Below are 22,779 nucleotides of genomic sequence, written 5' to 3'. Positions count from 1 at the left end.
GCTTCCTGGGATCTGGAGTTTCTTCTTTTCAAATTTACAGTTATTTTGAAGTTTGGGCATTTTCTGCCTTTGGATTATGCTGTGATTTTTTTTTTATGGGGTTTATTTGTTCTTACTGTTTTATGTTATTTTTACCAGACATATTGGGAGGTGCACATCTAAGAAGATGCCATTTTCTTCAGCTTCTTAGAAGTCCTCTCAGAACTATCATCTTTGAAATCCTACATATGTTCAAGAGCTGTATTGTATTGATTTGGAGATGGTCCACTTCTCAGAGAATTCAGAAATATTATTTTGGTTTTAGTTTTGTTAAAAACACCATTGGTCATCTTTAAATTTGTGCTCCCTCAGAAAAAGTAAATATTCAAAAAATTATCAGGACTATTGCTGAAAATAAGACCATTATGACTATTGCTGTTATTCAAGACAAACACCTTGTTGGAAATAACTACCTTGCCATATAAAAACACAGATGTTTTTCTTATGAGAATAAAGACCTGAAGGAATGTTAAGAGTTTCTAGGTAAAAATAGATTACACGAAGAGTCCTACATCTATTAGACAAATTGAATTATGTAAGTTATCCTTTATGCACCAACACACATGCACACACATCCTCTCTCTCACATTTTCAGACCCCAGGGGTTTCACTGGTTAACTCTATTAAACATGTAAGGAGGAAATAATGCCAATTTAATGCAAATTCTTTCAAAATATAAATGAAGAGAAAATACTTCTCAACACATTTTATGAGGCCAGCATAACCCTGATACTCAAATGAGACAAAGAATTACATAAATTTCTAAAATATGAAAAAAAGAATTACATAAAAAAATAGCAATCTCTCACAGAAACATAAGTACAAACATTATTTAAAAATATTAGCTAATCGGGGCGACTGGGTGGCTCAGTGGTTTAAGCCGCTGCCTTCGGCTCAGGTCATGATCTCAGGGTCCTGGGAACGAGCCCCGCATCGGGCTCTCTACTCAACGGGGAGCCTGCTTCCTTCTCTCTCTTTGCCTACTTGTGATCTCTCTCTATCAAATAAATAAATAAAATCTTAAAAACAATAGCTAATCTAATACAGTGTTCTACAAAAAGGATAATGTATTATGACCAAGTGGGGGTCAAATCAAAGTTGGTTTCAACTCTGAAAATCATTCAATATAATTCATAACAGTAACAGAATAAAGGAGAAAACAATATGACCACGTATGATAAAATACTAATTATCCTAAGAAGTCAGAAAAATAGAAAATCTTCTCAATTCAGCAAAAGGAATTTATAAAATATCTATATCTAAAATCACAGTTAATGGTAAAAACTGAGTGTCTCCCTATAAGATTGGAAATAGCTAAGATTGTTCTCTCTCTTCCCTATTTGGTGAAGAGTCTAGCTATTGAAGGGTAAGAAAATGAAATAAAATGTCAGTGATGGAAAAAAAAGATAAATATTATTCACAGAAAAATATGATTGTTAATACAGGAAAATCCTAAAAAAACCCACAAAAACAAAATATAAGAATTAATAAATGGACTTAGCAAAGTCTTAGGATACAAGCTCATTAAACATAAATCAATTGCATTTCTTTATAACTAACAAAAATTAATTTTTAAATAAATGAATAAAAATACCATTTACAATAGGATCCCTAACTAAAATAGTCAGAAATATATTTGATGAAAGATGTGTAAATCTCTACACTGAAAACTTCAAAACCTTGCCCTGAGGAAGATTTAAAAAAGATTTCAATAAATGAGAGATACATCATGCTCAAGGATTGGAAGATTCAATGCGGTTAACATGTCCACTCCCCTAAAAGTGATCTATAGATTCAATGCAATCCAAATAAACAGTGGTTCAGTGCCTTCAAAATTCGAGAAAAAGCAGCTTTTAAACTAGAATTGTATTCCCCATTAAACTGCCAATAAAATAAAAGCAATTCAGAAATTCAGTGTCTTTAAATTTTCAATCCATGTACCCTTTCTAAGGAAATAATGGAGTAGTTGCTCCATCAAAATGAGGAAGAAAACTGACAGTGATGAGGAACCTAAGGCAACATGACAAGTAAATGTGGTGTCATGACCTTGATGAGATCCTGGATCTGAACAAGTTAAACACTAAGGAAAAACAGTATGGACTTTACTTAATGATAATATAACAATATATACTTCTTAAATTGCAACAAATGCACTGGAAGATGCTACTAATAGGGGAAACTATGGGTATATGGACATTCTCTGTAACACGTCCTCAATTTTTCTATAAATCTAAGAACTACTCTAAAAAATAAAGTTCATTTTCAAAAATGAGGAGGGAAATCAAGAAACAGGATGATAGAGAATGCAGGCAACAGGGGACCTAACACCGTTAAGAGGTGAAGACAATTTCCAGAAAGATAATAAAGAGGGATCTCACAATGTTAGCTTTTCAACAAAGTAAAGAGGGCATCCCATTAGCAGTAGAGTGGATCATAAGTTTCTTGGAAAGAAGATGAAAACTGCTAGAATACCAGCTAACATCCCACATGATACATACATATATAAGCTACAACTGTGTGTACTGAGAGGGGGAAGAGGCAGGATATAAATCAGGGAAACCCATGGACTATTAAGCAAATGAAAGCACCTGAAAATATGCGCTTCAAGGGAAACGAAAAGGGAAAGACGACGAAAGCAAATATTTGATGTGTGATCTGTAAATAGCACTTAAAATAGTCTTAATAATAGAACTGCTAAGATTTAGCTAACCTAATTTATATTTATAACCATACTGCAAGGAAGATAAGGTTTGTGTTTGTGCAGTGACAGGGTTTGATAAGGTTTGTGTTTGTGTTTGTGCAGTGACAGGGAGATTAAATTTTATATAAAAAGATTAAATTTTTATATATTCCATAGGAACTCACATTAGGAAAGTACTGGAGTAACTTAAACATGAGGGAAAGAGAACCTTATCCAATTAGTGTAATTGAGAAAAAAAGGCTAGAGCACGATTTCAAAGGGATAGATTCTCTGGGATTTGGAGACTAGATTAAGAAGAAGGAGCTGAATAGTTTTGTGAATTACTTGCCTACGTGGTGGCAAAAAAAATTAGAAAATGATGATCAGAGGAGGAGTAATACTGGGAATTATAAGAAAATGTTGAATGCATTTTCTTGGGCATTTAGCTTGAGACACAGAAATAGAACTGTCAAGGAAGCAGGTAGGGAACAGGTTCATGCTATATACACATATAGGGGAATATGAACAAGAAGGAGAGCAAAACACTTATCAGACTCTTCCTACATACCAGTGAGTACTCTACCAGTTTCCATGCACGAAATCATTTAACCCATAGGACAATTATTCACATCTTACAAATGCGGATACCAAGGCTGGAAGAGGTTACACAACTGGTCTAAAAATCTTACAGGAAGTGCAGAAACCCCCTGGATTTAAATTCAGACAGTCTAACTCAAGAGTCACTCCCTTAACCACCTTGCTACAATAAACCACAGCCTCAGGCCAGTAGAAGCATTGGCTCTCTCTGCTTTCCTCACACTCATGTCATATCCACAACTATGCTCCGTGATGTGCGTACTGATGTTGCCTACTGTTCAGGATGGAGTGAGCATCCTTTGTCAGTGGCAGCTCAGCTTCCAGGCCTCCTGGCATGGCCCACCTTGCGGAACCTCTGACTCTACCAAGCTGGGAATAGGGCATGTTACTGGGAGGAGCTCTATGCAAAACATCACAGACTCCCATTGTCTTACATAAAGTTGCACACTTTCTGAAGCATCACCAGTTCTCAGATTTGGTTCATTTTCGGAGTGCCAGAATTGCTGTTTTGGCCAATTCCATCCAAGTTTGTATTTGCCGACCTTCTCATTCAGCCACAGCTGGAAGTTCCACTGACCTTCCATCTTTTTCAGAAAGTGTAAACTGTCTGTGTGCCTTACTTCTAATAATTTCTGGTGGAAAAATCCAAAATGAGAGCAAATGCGTTGCTACTATATGAAACCTGTTTCATAAGTCCTATTCTATTACTGAGAAAGCCAACAGTGACATTGTTTGCCAAAGAGGAAGCTAGATTCTTGTCTTTTGAGAAGTATGAAGAATACACAAATTGCAGTAATTGTTGATTTAAACACCCTAAAATCTTGTATTGAAAAGTGTAGTCATATTTATAATTTATCATTTAACTCATCTGACAGATACATGTTTTGTCGGGTAGTTTATATTTTGGCTTATACACGTGAGATTTATCAGGGTTTTTATGTGGACAAACAGTAGAAAAATGACTCAGATAAAGTGACATATGTCAATAACATCTCCATTAAACTGGAAAAAAAACATGTTTCTAGCTTCTTTAAACAAAAGAAAAGTTAATAGAAAGGACATTGGGAATTGGGAGATTTGGTTTGAAGTTGTAAAACCAAAGTTGGAGAATAGGTTGAATCAAGGCAACTCCAGCAGCCAAAGGGCAGGCAGTATTTCAGAGGACTAGTGTGTGGCCACATTGTTGATCCCAAGGCTGCAGGGTCCCCACCCTATTCATACCACTGACTCAGCCCCAGGACACAGCAGCACCCACATGCATGTTTCCCAGTCATCTCCCTGCATTTGCATTATTTGCTCCAGGCCAAAATCTTAGATAGGAGTTATGGGATTGGCTGAGTCTAGGTCGATGTGCCTGTCCTGCTGGCCTGGGAACACAGAGGCAGAACTTCTCTACCTTTTGGATTCTATAGTGGAAGGTTGGGCACCACATCCCACGAAGATGACACAAACCCATTTTGTGTCTAAGTAAGAAGTGTGACTCTTTTTCATCTTCCCAAAAGATAAATATGTGTACAGAAGTGCTTTCCTATTTATAGAAAGGAAGAAATTATGTTTGCAAATATATAAAGAGGTTTACATAAAATCAAATACTACATTTTTCTGGGGATGAGGGATTTGTGCTTTTGTAAATAACTTTTTACTTAAAAATAATTGTAGATTTATAGAAAAGTTACAAAGATAGTGCAGAGGATTCCTGGATATACTCTTGATGCAGATTCCCCCTAGTATGAATTTCACAGGACTAAGAAATTAACTTCAATATAACACTGCTAATGAAAATACTGATTTTTAACCTGGATTTCACCAGTTTCTCTACAACTGCCGTATTTCTGTTCCTGGATCCAATTTAGGAAGCCACGTTGCATTTAGTTACTACATCTCCTTAGTCTCTGATGTGCGACAATTTCTTAGTCTTTGCCTTTTTTTTTTTTTTTTTTACGACTATAGCAATTTTGAAGAGTGTAGGTCAGATATGTTGTAGAATACCCTCATTGGGTTTTGTATATCTATATATATTTGAAATTTATATGGATTCATGGATATTTACTTTGTTCTTAGGATTATAATCCAATAGTATCATTATTTATTTTGTTCTCCAAATAATTCCAGTTTTGGTCCTTAAGAGTTCCCAGGTTGAATTATATGCATTTTTGACTATGACTCCATCTTCTTTTTAAAAATCAAGTTTCTACTCTCTGACAGTATGTTTCAGAATCATTCTGATATTTTCTTGGTCCAACTCTAAAATGAATCATTTCTCCAAGGAACACTAGCTCTTATTGCCAGAAAACACTATTCAGAAATAAGATCTGGGTGCTGGATGTGTTCATTGATACTAGGGTATCACTGTTTCTAGGTTCTGAAGCTTCCTCAGCTCATCCAGCCAACCTAGTAGTTTTTGAGCTTTAGCAAGCACCCTTACCCGGCATCATTGATTAACCATTTTAATCAATATACAAACCCTGCTTGTGTATCTACAGATCATGCATTCTTTCCTAGAAAGAAAGAACACCTGGGTATGTCAAGAAACAGAAACCAGACCCCCTTCCTTGCACAACCTCTATAATCAAGGGCATGTAATCAAGAAATGTTAGGGACCACAGCACTCCCCCTTATTAATTGCTCTACACTCTTTTTAAAACCCCTGGGCCAGGCAGAAACCTTGGAGTTGGCCTTTGGACAAGAGCCCACCTTCTACCCAAGTGGCTGGCCTCCTGAATAAAGGTCATATTCCTTTCCAATCAAAACTCTTGAGTATTGGCTTTTTGAGTGACAGGCAACTGAACTTGGATTTTGGTAACACTCTTAGTGGAAAGGGATGGGAAATATGCTGTGTATTCAAACTCTTGTGTGTATCTCCATATCTAATTATTTCTATATTCATCTATCTTAATATATAATAGAAACATGAATTAATACTGTTATTTCCAACTCTAATCTAGCAACGCAAGTTTCATTATAGCCTTCCTATTTTGCCTATTTGCATCTTATTTCTGTGACAGTGGGAAACATGACCCCATTATCTACCGTTTATTTACTTATTTGACCAGTTATCCTAAGTTTAAGGTGAAAAGAAATGTGTAAAACATTGTACTTGAGTTGCTAAATTCTTAACAAGACTGTGTTTGCGACTCTGAAACGCTGTCGCATGCATACCGGATACCGGGATTGTAAAACAAATTTGGTCGTACTCAAACACTTTTCCTTGGCTGATCTGCTTATGATTAATACAGATCGATTAAAACAAACCGCGTTGCCCAGAGCCAGTGGCTCCCCGGGCCTGCGCTCCTCCGGCCCCGCCCCGCTTCCTCCCAAGCCGAGGGGCGGCTCCACCTCCACGCAGCGCCAAAGGGAACCTGAGCCGACGGCGAGCACGCGAGCGTGTCCTTTGGGTGCCCCTTGTGCCGGAGCGCGGGGGCACCCTCACCCTTACCTTGTCGCCGGAGTCTCCGAAGGCCCGGCCGGCGGAGGGGGCGGCTGGAGGCCCCATGCAGTTCCTGTGTGAAGGCTCCCGAGCTGCAGCAGATGCTGAGCCCCAAGGCTGAGGGGCACGCAGAGGACGAGGGCCGCTGGAGAACCGGCAGCCCGAGAGCCCTAAGCGGCCGTCAAGGCCCAGACGACAGCATGGAGGCGGCAACAGGAAAGGAGCAGGTCCCAGGGACGCGTGCGGCCTCCACCAGGCCAATACCTTGGACCGCAGGAACCTGAGAGATGGCTGGAAAGGCATTCTGGAAAGTACTGGCGCCCGTGACCAGAAGCACCGTGGAGTCCCTGCCGCGGCCCACGGCAGCCCTGAGCTAGGCCTGCGTGCGGGCCTGGTGCGGCCTGGCCAGCTGCGTGCGGCCTGGTCCCTGACACGCCCGACAGGGACAAAGGTTCGGCCATCTTCCACTCGGTCAGCCCGGGGACACACGGCCTGCTGGGCTGCACACACTGCCCACCTGCGGCACGGCAGGGCGAGGCGGACTGAAAGGCATCGTGGAGAGCATGCGCCAAGAGAAGCGGCTGTAGTCTCTGGGAGGTCTTCAGGGCAAAGGAGCAGCTCGGTATCCCGTGCAGGGAAGAGGGCCCGGCAGAGGAAGACACCAGGGACAGCAAGGCAGGAAAGTTCGCATCCACGATCCTGGGAACATTCAAAGGCAAGAAGTAAGTCTCTTGGCACACCAGTTCAGGTGGCGGGTGACTGCATCAGCCAGAGCACCTGGTCCCCAGGTCACAGCAGTCTGGATGGAACCCAGCTGACAACAGGCAGAGCTCGGCTCCTCTTGGGACTCACTGTGGTTGCTCTGCCTCTTGCCCCTTCGCCTTTCCATCCTTGGGGCCCCAGCTTCTCAGTGCCCCATGCCTTACCCTCGCCACCCCCATCTTTTCTCAGGGCCTGTCTCTGGGCCCTCAGCCACCTCTCTGCATCCGCCTCCAGCCTTTTAAGCCTTCATTCACTTCAGGGAGCCCTCTCTTTAGTCCTCTGTCTTTTGGGGAGGGCCCATATTCTTGTGCTTCAGTCCCCCATTCTCTCAGGGCCTTGTGTTTTGGGGCTGCTGCATTCTCAGGGTTCCCCTCCCTGCACAGTCTCCTGCCTTGCTCCTTCACTCTGCTGCCTCCGTACTGTTCTCCTGGCAGCCCCATCTTCTCTCGCAGGACCTCCTACCTTCTCAGGCTCTTTCTCTCCTGTCTCCATTTCAAATTGATGAGGTCTCACTTCTTGCCCTGCTTGGATTTTTATTTCTTGGCTGCCCTCCCTGCATCTTCCTTGGTGGCCTGTCCTTTTGCTGTGGGGAAGCAAGACCTGGTTGCAGGCAGTTTTTGAAAGAGGGGTGGAGCCAGACCGAAAAGGTTTCTCTCTCAGGAGGTGCAGTAGAGCCACTGTAGGCAAAGGGGCAGGACACAGGATCCCTGAGAGGCTGCCCTGCCAATGCCAACTGAAGCAGATCTGGCTCACTCCTCCAACATGGCTCAAGCTAGCAACTGGTGGGGGATGAGAGGATTAGGCTTTGCAGCACAATAAAACTCAATCCAGGTAGATGATGATACCCCAGCTTCACGAAGGATCCCCAGCATCCTCTGAGGACACATTCACAGGCCCATCCCCAGCTATGTCCAGAAAAGGGTTGGGTGAGGACTGCTTCCTCGAACAGGCAAGGGCAGGGGATAGAGGGTGTTGGTGCCTGAGCCCCAGACCACTGCCCCACCGGGTCCTGGCACACTATGAGATGGAAGTGGTCCTTGCCCGGCAGGTACCCAGCAGACTCCAACTTCGCCCTGTTGTTGGATCCTTTCCTCTTTGTCACAAACCTGCAAAATCTGTCTCAGTTTCTTTTCCTGTATCTTCTTTACCTCCAAAAAGTAACTTTGATTTCAAGTGAGACATTTTGGCATTAAATGTTTAGAAAGTCCCCACGGTAGGTTCTAGCACTGTGGAAATTAGTGTTCCTGCTATTTCTTTCCCAATATTTGTGTTTTTGTTTCTTAAAAGTGTAAGAGATCACACGAGCAAAATTATTTCAGAGGATTTAAGTCCACTGAGCAAAGGCAGCAGTTCTGAGAAGCTGGAGAAGGGAGGATGGTGGTGTTTGGGGGACACTTTCACTCTCTGACAGCTTATTGTTTGTTATCAAAGCCACCTCTTAGGCAGGGGTGACAGCAGCAACGTTTTTTTAGGTGGAAAACGTCAGGGTTTTTTTGTGCAGCGTGGTGTGTTGCTGCTCTGAGCAGGCTGTTCTAGGCCCGTTATTAAGGGAGAATCTTTGCAGGAAGTGGAGCATTCTGACCATGCAGATGCCAGAGTTTGGGAGTCCAGCCAGAGCCCTTGGAGCTCCTGTCTGCATCCTCTCACATCTTGCTAGATAAAACATCTCCTGAAATGTGATTCTTTACATTTTGGTGTTAACAATAAAACATGGCACACACACCCACACACAGACACACACTCAAAGATACACACATAATGATGGGCACTTACAGAAAGAGTAATGATATGTGTTCCCCTTGTTATTGATTAGTAGATCAACCAAATTCTGGCTGTCCCATTCTTTATTCTTGGAGGAGGAAGAATGAGAGTCTTGACTTAGGTTGGCTTAGAGGAAATTCCAAGATGAATAATGTAATAAGATCATAAGATGAACAATATGTTACATCATGGTGTAATAATAATTTTTTACCCCCCCCCCCCAAAATAGCAATTTTGACAATTACCCTCAGATGAGAGAGCCTTTGTGGAAGTCCAGGAATTTAGCCCGGAAATACCAGCACACTGTCGGAGTAAAAACAAATCCAAGATTGGATGCATTGAAGAGGGTAAGAGGAACAGTTTCACTTTACCTATGTCCTTCCTCCCTCAAGGCAACATAGCTCATTGCCAAAAAAGTTGTTCCATTGGGGAAAATAAGAGCATGGGAATGAAGTTCTGGTTTCCTCAGGTATGGCAGACACTGCCAAAGAGATCCACTTCTCATCCCGTTCAGATAGCTGAGCTATATTGTGTGGCTGAGGGTGGGAGTTTCTGGGCAGTCGCAGGTAGGGCCGTTGGAGGGCATCAGAGGGATGTGCATCCTACTAATCGTACCGGGATTGGGTACATTGGGAAGCTGGCTGTTGAGCCACTGGGGATGCTCTCAAGTAGCCATGAACACCCCCTGACTGTGCGCCTTACCCACACATAACCCGATCCTGTGGATGGTTTTCCACATGTGCTTCCAGTGAGAAGATGGCCAGTAAGCACATGTGGAAAGATGGCCTGACTCTGCAGGCTGGAGAAAAATCACACATTGAGGGTGCCTGGGTGGCTCTCAGTGGCTTAAAGCCTCTGCCTTCGGATCAGGTCGTGATCCCGGGGTCCTGGGATTGAGTCCTGCATGGGGCTCTCTGCTCAGTAGGGAGCCTGCTTCCCTTCCTCTCTCTTGCTGCCTGCCTCTCTGCCTACTAGTGATCTCTGTCTGTCAAATAAATAAATACATCTTTAAAAAATCACACATTGAGCATTCAGTCCAGCAAAAAGTGTTCAGTCCAGCAAAAAGGAGGCTCTCAGCAACTAACCTGGCTTTGCAGGTTGGAGGGATGGCATACAGGTTTAAGAATTCTGCCATAAGATGAAATAAGAAGTTTGGAGTAGGAATAACCATAGAAAGGTCTGAGAAAGCATCAGAATCACTAGCAGAGGTGACAGAAGGTAATTCTCTGCTGAGGCAAGTCAGAAAGACTGGAGGAAGTAGCTGCTTCTTCATATACGAAGATAACAGCAGTCTTCAATATGAAAAATCAGTGTAACCCGACACCACCAAAGGAACACAATAATTTTCTAGAAACAGATCCCAAAGAAATGGAGCTCTGTGATTTGTCTTATAAAGAATTCAGAATAGCTGTTTTAAGGAAGCACAGTAAACTGTAAGAAAACACATAAAACACAAAAAGATGATTCAGTGAACTCATGAAAACAATACGCAAACAAAATGAGAAGTTGAACATAGAGATAGAAACCATCACAATGAAGCAAACAAATCTGGAGCTGAAAAATACAATGAATGAAATGACAAATGCAGGAAAGAGTATCAGTATTAGCCTGGATCGATCGGAAGAATGAGTCTTTGACAGGACATTTAAAAATTATGCAGTGAGAACATAGGAAAATAATAAAAAGGGATAAAGAAAGCTCACATGGCCTGTGGGATACCATTAAGAGAAACACTGTAGACATTATTGGAGTTCCAGAAAGAGAAGGGTGGAAAAAGGGTCAGAAAGCTTGGTTAGAGGAATAATGGCTGAGAAGTTCCTAAATCTGGGGAGAGATTTGAACTCTTAACTTTATTAAGTTAATAGTTCACCCCGATATTCTACCCAAAGTGATCTTCCTCAAGACGTATTATAATTAAGTTATTTAAAATCAAAGATTAATGGAAAGAATTTTCAAAACAGCCAGAGGAAAAATAACCCTGACATACCAAAAAACCTTTGTAAGGTTCTCAGTAGATTTCTTTGGAGAAACCTTGAAACCCAGGATCATGTACTCAAAATACTGAAAAAAAAAAAGCTGTGAACCAAGAATACTTTACCTAGTAAAGTTGTCTTTGGGAAATAAAGGTGAGATAAAGACTTTTCCAACAAACAAAAACTGAGGTAATTCATTAGCAGTAGACCTACTTTATAAGAGATACTGAAAGAATGCCATGAGATGAAACAAAAAGACACTAACTGGTAACATCAAAACATGAGAAAATAGACAACACATTGGTAAATATGTTTAGTCAAACTCAGAATACTCTAGTACTACAATATGGTGATTAGCTACTTAACTCTAGTAAAGATTAAAGGATACCAGTATTAAAAATAACTATAGCTGGGGCGCCTGGGTGGCTCAGTCTAAGTGTCTGCCTTAGGCTCAGGTCATGATCCCAGGATCCTGGAATCAAGCCCCGCATTCTCCCTCTCCCATGCCCTCTGCTTGTATTCCCTTTCTCGCTGTGTCTCTATCAAATAAATAAATAAAATCTTAAAAAAATAACTATAGCTACAATAATTTGTTAAAGTTTACACAATATAAAAAGATAAATTGTGACATCAAAAACAAAATATGAAAAGAGAGTAAAAGAATAGAGTTTTTGTATGTGATGGAAGTTATCACCTTAAAATAGACTGTAATGTTTATATGATATTTTATGTCAGTCTGATAGTAACCACAAAACAGAAGCCTACAGTAGATATAGAAGGACAAAGAGAAGGGAATTGAAGCATACCATTACAGAAAGTCATCCAGTCACAAAGGAAGTCAGCAAGAGAGGAAGAGGGGAATAAGGAAGCTACAAAACAGCCAGAAAATAATTAAGAAGACATTAATAAATCCCTACCTATCAGTAATTACTTAAAATGTAAATAGCTTAAATTTTCCAATGAGAGGCGGAATAAGTAAACAAACAAATGAAAAACAAGACCCAACTATATCTTGCCTGCAAGAGACTTAAAAGATACACAGAGACAATAATGAGGGGTGGAAAAAAATATTCCATGCAAGATGAAACAAAAAAAACAGTAGGGTTAGCTATTCTTCATCAGATGAAATAGACTTTAACTCAATAGCTATAACAAGAGATAAAGAAGACCATGATAGTGCAATTGCACTACTGGGTATTTACCCCAAAGATACAGATGTAGTGAAAAGAAGGGCCATCTGTACCCCAATGTTTATAGCAGCAATGGCCACGGTCGCCAAACTGTGGAAAGAACCAAGATGCCCTTCAATGGATGAATGGATAAGGAAAATGTAGTCCATATACACTATGGAGTATTATGCCTCCATCAGAAAGGATGAATACCCAACTTTTGTAGCAACATGGATGGGACTGGAAGAGATTATGCTGAGTGAAATAAGTCAAGCAGAGAGAGTCAATTATCATATGGTTTCACTTATTTGTGGAGCATAACAAATAGCATGGAGGACATGGGGAATTAGAGAGGAGAAGGGAGTTGGGGGAAATTGGAAGGGGAGGTGAACCTTGAGAGACTATGGACTCTGAAAAACAATCTGAGGGTTTTGAAGGGGTGGGAGTGGGAGGTTGGGGTACCAGGCGGTGGGTATTATAGAGGGCATGGATTGCATGGAGCACTGGGTGTGGTGCAAAAATAATGAATACTGTTATGCTGAAAATAAATAAAAAATAAATTAAAAAAAAAGAAGACCATGATAACATGATGATACTATAATGCAGAGGAGACATTACAACTAATACTGCAGTAATACAAAGGACCATAAGAGACAATAAACAATTATATGCAGATTGGCTAACCGAGAAGAAATGGATATGTTTTTAGAAACATACAGTTTACAAGACTGATTCATGAAGAAATAGAAAATCTGAACAGACCAATAACAAGTAAGAACACTGAATCAATAATCAAAAATCCCTAAGAAGGAAGAGCCCAAGACCTGATGGTTTCACTGGTGACTTTTACCAAACAGTTAAAGAATTAATGCCAAACCTTAACTCTTCCAAAATTTTAGGGAGGGAGCACTGTCCAATTCATCGTGCAAGGCCAGAATTACCCTCATACCAATGCAAGGCAAGGACACTGTAAGAAGAGAAAACTACAGGCTGCTATCTCTAATGAATATTGATGTAAAATCTCCAAACAAAATTCTACATTCTGTAGCACATTAAGGGGATCATACACCATTATTAAGTGGGATTTATCCATGGGAGGCAAAAATGATTCAACATATGCCAATCAATAAACATGATACTCCAGATTAATAGAATGAAAGATACAAATCATATGATCCTCTCAATAGATGCAGAAAAAGCATTTGACAAATTTCAACATCCTTTCATGATTAAAAGGACAGGAGTTGGATTGCAAAAGAGTATGATTTTATCATACTCTTTAAATATATGATATATGATTATATCATATATATGATTATATCTTGATTATGGTGGCAGTTACAATAACATGAAAGTCATTGAAAAACTGTACTTTTAAAGTGGATGCATTTTATTGTACTTAAACTGTAACACAGTAAAATTCATTCAAAAAAGAGAAAATTGCAAGAACCAATCTCAACTGTGATCTTCTTGCCCCTGCCCCTGAAACATTTTCCATAAATAAAATAGCTGTGTATTAAACAACCTCATTATTTTTAAATTACTACAGAAGGATGAATAAATGTGTGTAAAAAATGCAGCACAACTCAATAGTAAAAGAAATGGAGCATTGATGCATGCAACAACTGGGATGGACTTAGGAGCATCATGCTTAGTGCACAAAGCCAGTTTCAGAGGTTATACATGATGCAGTCTCATTTGTTGCCTTTAGGATGATTCCACTGTAGAGATGGAGAAGAGGTTAATGGTTGCCAGAAGACACAGAGGAAGGTGGGAGGAAATGGGTGTGAAGAAGGGAGTTCCTGCATGGTAGTGGGACACTTCTCTTTCGTGATTGTGGTCATGATCACATACCACATACTACATGGTCAGATCACATAGATCTACATGCATAACAAAACACCCAGTATATGTAAAACTGCTGAAAGCGGAAAATGTTTGTAGTCCTATCCTGTTAACATTATCATACCAATGTCAATTTCCCAGTTTTGCTATTATGCTACAGTTGTTAAAGATGTTATTACAGTAGGAAGCTGGGTTGGTTTCAAGGAACTGCATACATTATTTTTGCAGTTTCCTGTGAACTTGTAATAATTTCAAGATAAAAAATTAGATGCCTTCTCACAGCATGATCATGAATTAATATAGAACTGGGAATTCTAAAGTCATATTTTCTTGAAATGGAAGCTTAACAGTGATTTTTCTTATAGATTTGATATAATATGTTAAAAGCAAATACATACTGAGTCAGAAAACCCAGGATAATTAAATTTCCATGAAATAATGGGTCATTTTTATATTAAATGATTTTTTTAAGTAATAATCTCTGAAATCAGTTCAAAAGTTCCTTGGTTGATCTCTATATAATTTGCTTACACACTGAATATTTAAAAGGACTCAAGTATTTTAAAAAGGCGAAATAAACTTTACTGAAATATTCACAAATCCTTATGAACTTAAATCCTTAAAACTAATATGTTACCTAGAAATATAGAGAATTTTTTTCTTAATTTAAATTTAATTATACAATGTATAGTATATCATTAGTTTCATATGTAGTGTTCAACAATCCATCAGTTGTGTATAACACCCAGTGCTCATCACATCACATACCCTCCTTAGTTTTCAATAACATTTTAATTACAGGGGACAGATAGGATCCTTTCTTATATACCCTAGGGAATGTATAGTCCCTGATGGGAACTTAATATTTATTGTCACAATTAGGTTATAAACAGAGACACCAGTTTCTTCCCTATAGAGCTTAGCATGATGGGAAGGTCCTAAAGGACATGGACCTGGATTTCTCATATATAAGCCTTAAGCACATGCCTTGAGCTCTATGACCCAGTGGCACAGGTGTCAAGTGTAGTTGCCCTTCATATTTTCTTAGTAAGTTTATAGCAACAAGTTTGATCTACAACCAAGAATGACTCCTGGAATGCTCAGACTGTGATATCTGTGATGTGATCTTTGGCCAATAAAGGAAGAAGATCACATAGAGGGTCAGCACAATTCTTTCAATGGAGGGAGAGTAAGTTAATCACATTTCTATTTATCTCTTATTCTCTCTCTTCTTGAAAAATGAGGGAAAATATTTATATTGAATAACAAGAAACTCAATGTATGAAGCTCTGACTGTACCACCTGCATTATTCTGAGCATACCCTCTCTGTGTTGGCTTCATCCTTCGTCTGGCAGCAAGATAGCTATACCAGTACCAAGTGACACATGCAGAATATAACAAGATCAAAGGAAGAGATTTATCTCTTTCCTAAGATAAAGTTTTTAATTGAAATGCACATAGAAAAAAGGTTATGTGTTATAAGCATACAACCTGATACATTTTCATAAACTTTAATCAATGTCCACATTAATTATCTTTCTCTTTCATGCCCTCCTACAAAACCAAGGAAAATACATCCACTTTCCTTTGTTCATTCTCTGTCCAGCTAAGATGGACCAGAGAAGGGGAGTGTATAGAAATACCTGAGTATATGATGAATTATAAATCTTAGGCTACCAAGGTTCTCCTCAATACTTGTTATCCATTACTGACTTCATGGATTCTTGCAGTAAGTTATCTGAAAACATTGTAGACTGGTAGGGATTCTCTTCTTTGAAACACTATTGTGGTATGGTCTGTGCCCAAGAGGAATCCTTGCTTTCATGGTAGTTATGACAGGGAACTAAGGTATTGGGTAGGGTAATAGAAACATGAGAGTAGGAACGAGGAAGTGAAGGATCAGATGAGTGAAAGGGAGAGCTGGGGATAGCTCCCCACTACCGAAGCTCACCAACAGGTAGCCTTTATCCTCAGCTGCTCCATCCCTGTATCTTCTAGTAAAGACGGGAGCAGTTGTTTGTCACGTGCTGCTCCTGCAATAAGACAGAGTGGTTTTAATGTTAAAGGGTGTGTGTGCCTGTCCACTCTGACCCTGTGGAGTGAAGTTGGACTCATTTGCTGGTCTGAGTCTTCTCATAAATAAGACTGTAAGGAGAGGGAGGAGAGCTAGGGTTTCTTTTCTTTTCTTTTTTATTTATTTGACACAGAGATAGCACAAGTAGGCAGAGTGGCAAGCAGAGGAAGAGGGAGAAGCAGGCTCTGCTGAGCAGGGAGCTAATGCGGGGCTCGACCCCAGGACCCCAGGATCATGACCTGAGCCAAAGGCAGCCACCCAAATGACTGAGCCACCCAGGTGCCCCAGATTTGGAGTTTCTATTAACGGGACTTTCTTCTGTCCTCACAGATTTCCAAAGAAGACAATATTGGTTAGAAATGACTCCTCAGTGACTGAATTTCTTCTTGCTGGATTAACAGACCGCCCAGAGCTCCAGCAACCCCTCTTTTTCCTTTTTCTGATGATCTACATTGTCACTGTGGTGGGCAACCTTGGCTTGATCATTCTCATCGGTCTCGACTCTCACCTCCACACCCCCATGTACTACTTCCTCTTCAACCTATCCTTCATTGATCTCTGTTACTCTTCTGTTTTTACCCCCAAGATGCTGATGAACTTTGTATCAAGGGAGAACATCATCTCTTATGTCGGGTGCATGACACAGCTGTTTTTCTTTCTCTTTTTTGTCATCTCGGAATGCTACATGTTGACGTCAATGGCCTATGACCGCTATGTGGCCATCTGTCATCCATTGCTGTATAGGGTCACCATGTCCCATCAGGTCTGTTGCTTGCTAACTGTTGCAGCATACATGATGGGATTTGCTGGAGCCTCTGCCCACACAGGCTGCATGCTTAGACTGACTTTCTGCCATGTCAATATAATCAACCATTACCTGTGTGACATTCTTCCTCTTCTCCAACTCTCTTGCACCAGCACCTATGTCAATGAGGTGGTAGTTCTGATAGTTGTGGGAATTAATATCACAGTACCCAGTTTTACCATCCTGATTTCTTATGTCTTTATCCTCACTAGCATTCTTCATATCAGATCTGCTCAAGGACGATCAAAAGCCTTCAGTACCTGCAGCTCTCACATCATTGCTCTTTCTCTTTTTTTTGGGTCAGCAGCATTCATGTATCTTAAATATTCTTCTCCTGGATCTATGGAGCAGGGAAAAGTTTCTTCAGTTTTCTATACTAACGTAGGGCCCATGCTCAACCCCTTGATCTACAGTTTGAGGAATAAGGATGTCAAAATAGCATTCAGGAAAGCCCTGATTAAAATCTGGAGTAGAAACATGTTCTAATTAGAAGCAGCAATAATATAAAGAAACCCAGGTTTTTATTTTATAATTATTGGTGTTTTTTCAAGATGAGCCTATGTGCATAACCATGTTGCTTCTACAGATTGTGTTATGTGTGGTTTAATAGACTTGCTTGTCTTTTTGCTGATAGCTAATCTTGTCTTATTTTTCCTTCTGTATCTCCATCATGTGTGCAAGTTTACACAAGTAACTAATATATTTTATAAATAGAAACTATGCATTGATGTTTCAAATAACTTTTATGCTACTTTTGTTTCTGGGCTACTTCTAATATGGACGAATGTGGTTAATTTTTTCATTTACATAAAGTTAAAATTAGAGCTCACTGATCTAGACACAAACAGTACATGAACTCTTACTTTTAGCAATAACTGGTATAGGTAGTAGCATTCGAAGAAATGCATTTCAAATTGTGTATAAGGATTAAAGTAGGATCAGATCCCCCTAATATTGTCCTTTTGTTCTATTTTTCTTATCACTTTCTATGTTATTATTCTGACTTTCCTTTTTCCCTGCAGTAATTGCAAAATCCATACCAGGTACTTATGGCTTCTGAGATTGTCTATCAATCCACTGTATTTAATATCTAAGAGAGTACACAGATACCACTGTTCATTGCCAGTCATTGTTGTAAGAAGGAATGATTAGAGAAATAATACATACATATCTCAGGATCCCAATAAGGGGTGGGTGGTTTATTGCATTATAAAACTTGCATTCTTTACCCTCCAAAATGATACCAAATATTTGGAAAGGAGCATATAGTTCTTATTGTAAATTTTGAAATTTATCACTTTAAGGAAAATTCTGCACATAGTATCTGGAGAAACATTGTAGCCATTATTTTACTTACCCAGTGAAGTTTCTAATGAAAAATGGTGTATATTAATAGCAATAAATTATATTCCTAGCAACATTTTGTGAATATACTTAAACCTTCTCCCACCAATAAGGTAATAAATGCATTTAACTAGATGCTTTTTCCTATAGATTTCCTATTTCTCCAATGCTTTTCACATTTGTGTATTTAGAATATCAAACATAATGGGACGTCAAGAAATACTTGCTGAATTGCATTATCTTGTTCAGATAACAACAATAATGAATTTAATGTTACAATAATTAGTAAAATATAATAATAGATAATAATAAATAATAAGTCAGAAAAAACTTTGGGGTACAACTTGCTTTTGGCATTGGACCATAGCAGTCATAGAAAGGTGCTGTTTAGCTCCTTTTCGAGAGAACTGGCTTTGGGAAGCACTGTTGACTGATAGTCTCTAGCTTATACTCCTATGGATTCACTGTTGTGTTCAGGCAGAGTCCTTGCTCGCTCTGAGATGTTCCCAGCCAGGGCCTTAGAGTAATGAGTCATAGAGGAGCTGGCCAATAGCTGTGTAACACAGGTGTCTTCTGATAGGCAATCTTCCTTAGGTACTTCCTGTCATCCTAACAGACTTTGTAGGACTGCACTATAGTCTGAGATTTTCCTAGCATATCCTTCTCTTCTTTCTTAGGTGTCAGAGTTTCAACCCAGTCTAAAGGCCTTTATCACTGACTCCCTCTCCCTCCCATTTTATCCTTCACAGTTTTTTACCACAATAAATGTCTTGCAGGTCTAATTATTTCTTGGCATTTGCTTCTTGGGGGACTCTTGATGACACTGAAGTCTTACATAACTGAGTTTAACACTTAGATTTAGGTTCTGATCATAAAAACAGATTCGTTTTGTTATAAAATAGACCTAGGGCAGAGAATAGAATATTTGGAAATGGATTTTTCATTTATTTAATCAATTAATTTTTTACCATGTAACTAAGCAAATCCGTAGGCAAAGGAAAATCTTCTAAGCAATTGATTCTGTAAATAGTAGCTATTCATGAGGAAAGGAATGAACTCTGACATTAACATTAAATTTGTCAGTGAAAGAAGAGAACTCTTTCATTATTTAAATATGAATTTAGTAGAGAAAGTCAATTATCATATGGTTTCACTTACTTGTGGAACATAAGGAATAAGATGGAAGACATTAGGAAAAACAAAGGAAGAGTGAAGGGGGGGAAATCAGAGGGGGAGATGAACCATGAGACACTGTGAACTCCAAGAAACTGAGAATTTTAGAGGGGAGGGGTGTGAGGGGCATGGGTGAGCCTGGTGGTGGGTATTAAGGAGGGCAGGGATTACATGGAGCACTGGGTGCATAAGCAATGAATCTTGGAACACTGCATCAAAAACCAATGATGTATTTTATGGTGATTAACATAAAGCAATAGAAAAAAGAAAAAAATATGATTTCAGTTACAAAGTTTTAAATGGTTGTAAAAATGGTGCAAAACTATCACGTAAAAAATCTCTCTTAAAATTTCTCAAAGATTATAAAAGAAATTGGAGGTATAGTAGTTAAAAATTCTTGATCAGGAGTTACAAATAACTATTTCAAGTACAAAGCTTGTTATAAAGAAATTATGTTCTGGAAGCAAGGACAAATTTTCATTAAGAATTATGGATATATTTGAGAATATTACATAATTAAAATATGTTTCTTTAAAGATGGGTATTTTGACTTTTGAATAATCTGCATTAATATGTAGTGAATATGCTACCTTTTTCAGTTTTATCAAATATAACAGAATCCTGAACAGTTCTTAAACATACATATATAGTTTAATAATTAATGCAAAAAGCTATGTAATTTCAAATTAAATCATAAAAGAGAATATTGTAGAGAATTTTATGCATTGTCTTTAGTTGTTTTCAATTAGTGATTAAATCCCAATAATCTAGCCCAAGAATACCAGAAAATAAAGTTGTTAAATTATTTTATTTAGTCAGCTTTGTTTTCAGATTTGATTAAGTGGTCGGGGCAGTCATTGTATAGTGATAGTGACTATATTATATAGTGACAGCTATTATGCCTTCAAATATTTTTCTGTCTCCTCTTCTCCCTCTCTGAGCCTCCAGTTAGACATCTATTGGGCTGTTCGATGTCTTATGGCTCACTGATGCTCTATCCATTTTTTTCTAGTTGTCTTCTTTTTGTATTTCATTTTGGGTAGTTTCCATTGCTGTTCAAGTTCACACATCATTTCTTCTACGGTATCTGATCTAGTTTTAACCCCATGCAGTATATATATTTTTTACAGAAACTCTTTATTTTATATTTATAGAAAAATTACAAAGCTAGTACAGTTACAGTGTATTCAATATCCAGTTCCTGCTGTTATTTTATTTTATTTATTTATTTATTTATTTTTGCTTAACTGCCATGAGTCTCAATTTTTTAATATAATTTTTTATTTTTATTTTTTTTTAATTAATTTATTTTTTTTTTATAAACATATATTTTTATCCCCAGGGGTACAGGTCTGTGAATCACCAGGTTTACACACTTCACAGCACTCACCAAAGCACCTACCCTCCCCAATGTCCATAATACCACCCCCTTCTCCCAAACCCCCTCCCCCCAACAACCCTCAGTTTGTTTTGTGAGATTAAGAGTCACTTATGGTTTGTCTCCCTCCCAATCCCATCTTCTTTCATTTATTCTTCTCGTACCCACTTAAGCCCCCATGTTGCATCACCACTTCCTCATATCAGGGAGATCATATGATAGTTGTCTTTCTCCGCTTGACTTATTTCGCTAAGCATGATACGCTCTAGTTCCATCCATGTTGTCGCAAATGGCAAGATTTCATTTCTTTTGATGGCTGCATAGTATTCCATTGTGTATATATACCACCTCTTCTTGATCCATTCATCTGTTGATGGACATCTAGGTTCTTTCCATAGTTTGGCTATTGTGGACATTGCTGCTATAAACATTCGAGTACACGTGCCCCTTTGGATCACTACGTTTGTATCTTTAGGGTAAATGCCCAATAGTGCAATTGCTGGGTCATAGGGCAGTTCTATTTTCAACATTTTGAGGAACCTCCATGCTGTTTTCCAGAGAGGTTGCACCAGCTTGCATTCCCACCAACAGTGTAGGAGGGTTCCCCTTTCTCCGCATCCTGGCCAGCATCTGTCATTTCCTGACTTGTTGATTTTAGCCATTCTGACTGGTGTGAGGTGATATCGCATTGTGGTTTTGATTTGTATTTCCCTGATGCCGAGTGATATGGAGCACTTTTTCATGTGTCTGTTGGTCATCTGTTGGCCATGAGAAATGTCTGCTCATGTCCTCTGCCCATTTCTTGATTGGATTATTTGTTCTTTGGGTGTTGAGTTTGCTAAGTTCTTTATAGATTCTGGACACTAGTCCTTTATCTGATATGTCGTTTGCAAATATCTTCTCCCATTCTGTCAGTTGTCTTTTGATTTTGTTAACTGTTTCCTTTGCTGTGCAAAAGCTTTTGATCTTGATGAAATCCCAATAGTTCATTTTTGCCCTTGCTTCCCTTGCCTTTGGCGTTGTTCCTTGGAAGATGTTGCTGCGGCTGAGGTCAAAGAGGTTGCTGCCTGTGTTCTCCTCAAGGATTTTGATGGATTCCTTTCTCACATTGAGGTCCTTCATCCATTTTGAGTCTATTTTTGTGTGTGGTGTAAGGAAATGGTCCAATTTCATTTTTCTGCATGTGGCTGTCCAATTTTCCCAGCACCATTTATTGAAGAGGCTGTCTTTTTTCCATTGGACATTCTTTCCTGCTTTGTCGAAGATTAGTTGACCATAGAGTTGAGAGTCTATTTCAGGGCTCTCTATTCTGTTCCATTGATCTATGTATCTGTTTTTGTGCCAGTACCATGCTGTCTTGATGATGACAGCTTTGTAATAGAGCTTGAAGTCCGGGATAGTGATGCCACCAACGTTGGCTTTCTTTTTCAATATCCCTTTAGCTATTCGAGGTCTTTTCTGGTTCCATATAAATTTTAGAATTATTTGTTCCATTTCTTTGAAAAATATGGATGGTACTTTGATAGGAATTGCATTAAATGTGTAGATTGCTTTAGGTAGCATAGACATTTTCACAATATTTATTCTTCCAATCCAGGAGCATGGAACATTTTTCCATTTCTTTGTGTCTTCCTCAATTTCTTTCATGAGTACTTTATAGTTTTCTGAGTATAGATTCTGTGTCTCTTTGGTTAGGTTTATTCCTAGGTATCTTATGGTTTTGGATGCAATTGTAAATGGGATTGACTCCT

General features: G+C 39.1%; 1 protein-coding gene across 1 annotated transcript; it reads left to right on the top strand.

The window, feature by feature from the left end:
* The first annotated feature begins 8,343 nt into the window (after positions 1–8,343).
* Positions 8,344–17,619, top strand: LOC131830557 (olfactory receptor 8B3). The gene is made up of 4 exons (XM_059172911.1): positions 8,344–8,678; positions 9,496–9,613; positions 14,120–14,178; positions 16,659–17,619. The coding sequence occupies exons 1-4, from the start codon at positions 8,344–8,346 to the stop codon at positions 17,617–17,619; spliced, it is 1,473 nt and encodes a 490-aa protein (XP_059028894.1).
* The last annotated feature ends 5,160 nt before the right edge of the window (positions 17,620–22,779 follow it).

Source organism: Mustela lutreola, chromosome 1 (assembly GCF_030435805.1).
Source record: "Mustela lutreola isolate mMusLut2 chromosome 1, mMusLut2.pri, whole genome shotgun sequence".
In the NCBI taxonomy this organism is placed as follows: Eukaryota; Metazoa; Chordata; class Mammalia; order Carnivora; family Mustelidae; genus Mustela; species Mustela lutreola.
Note: the sequence above shows the minus strand (reverse complement) of the source record. Positions and strands in the feature narration are given on the sequence as shown.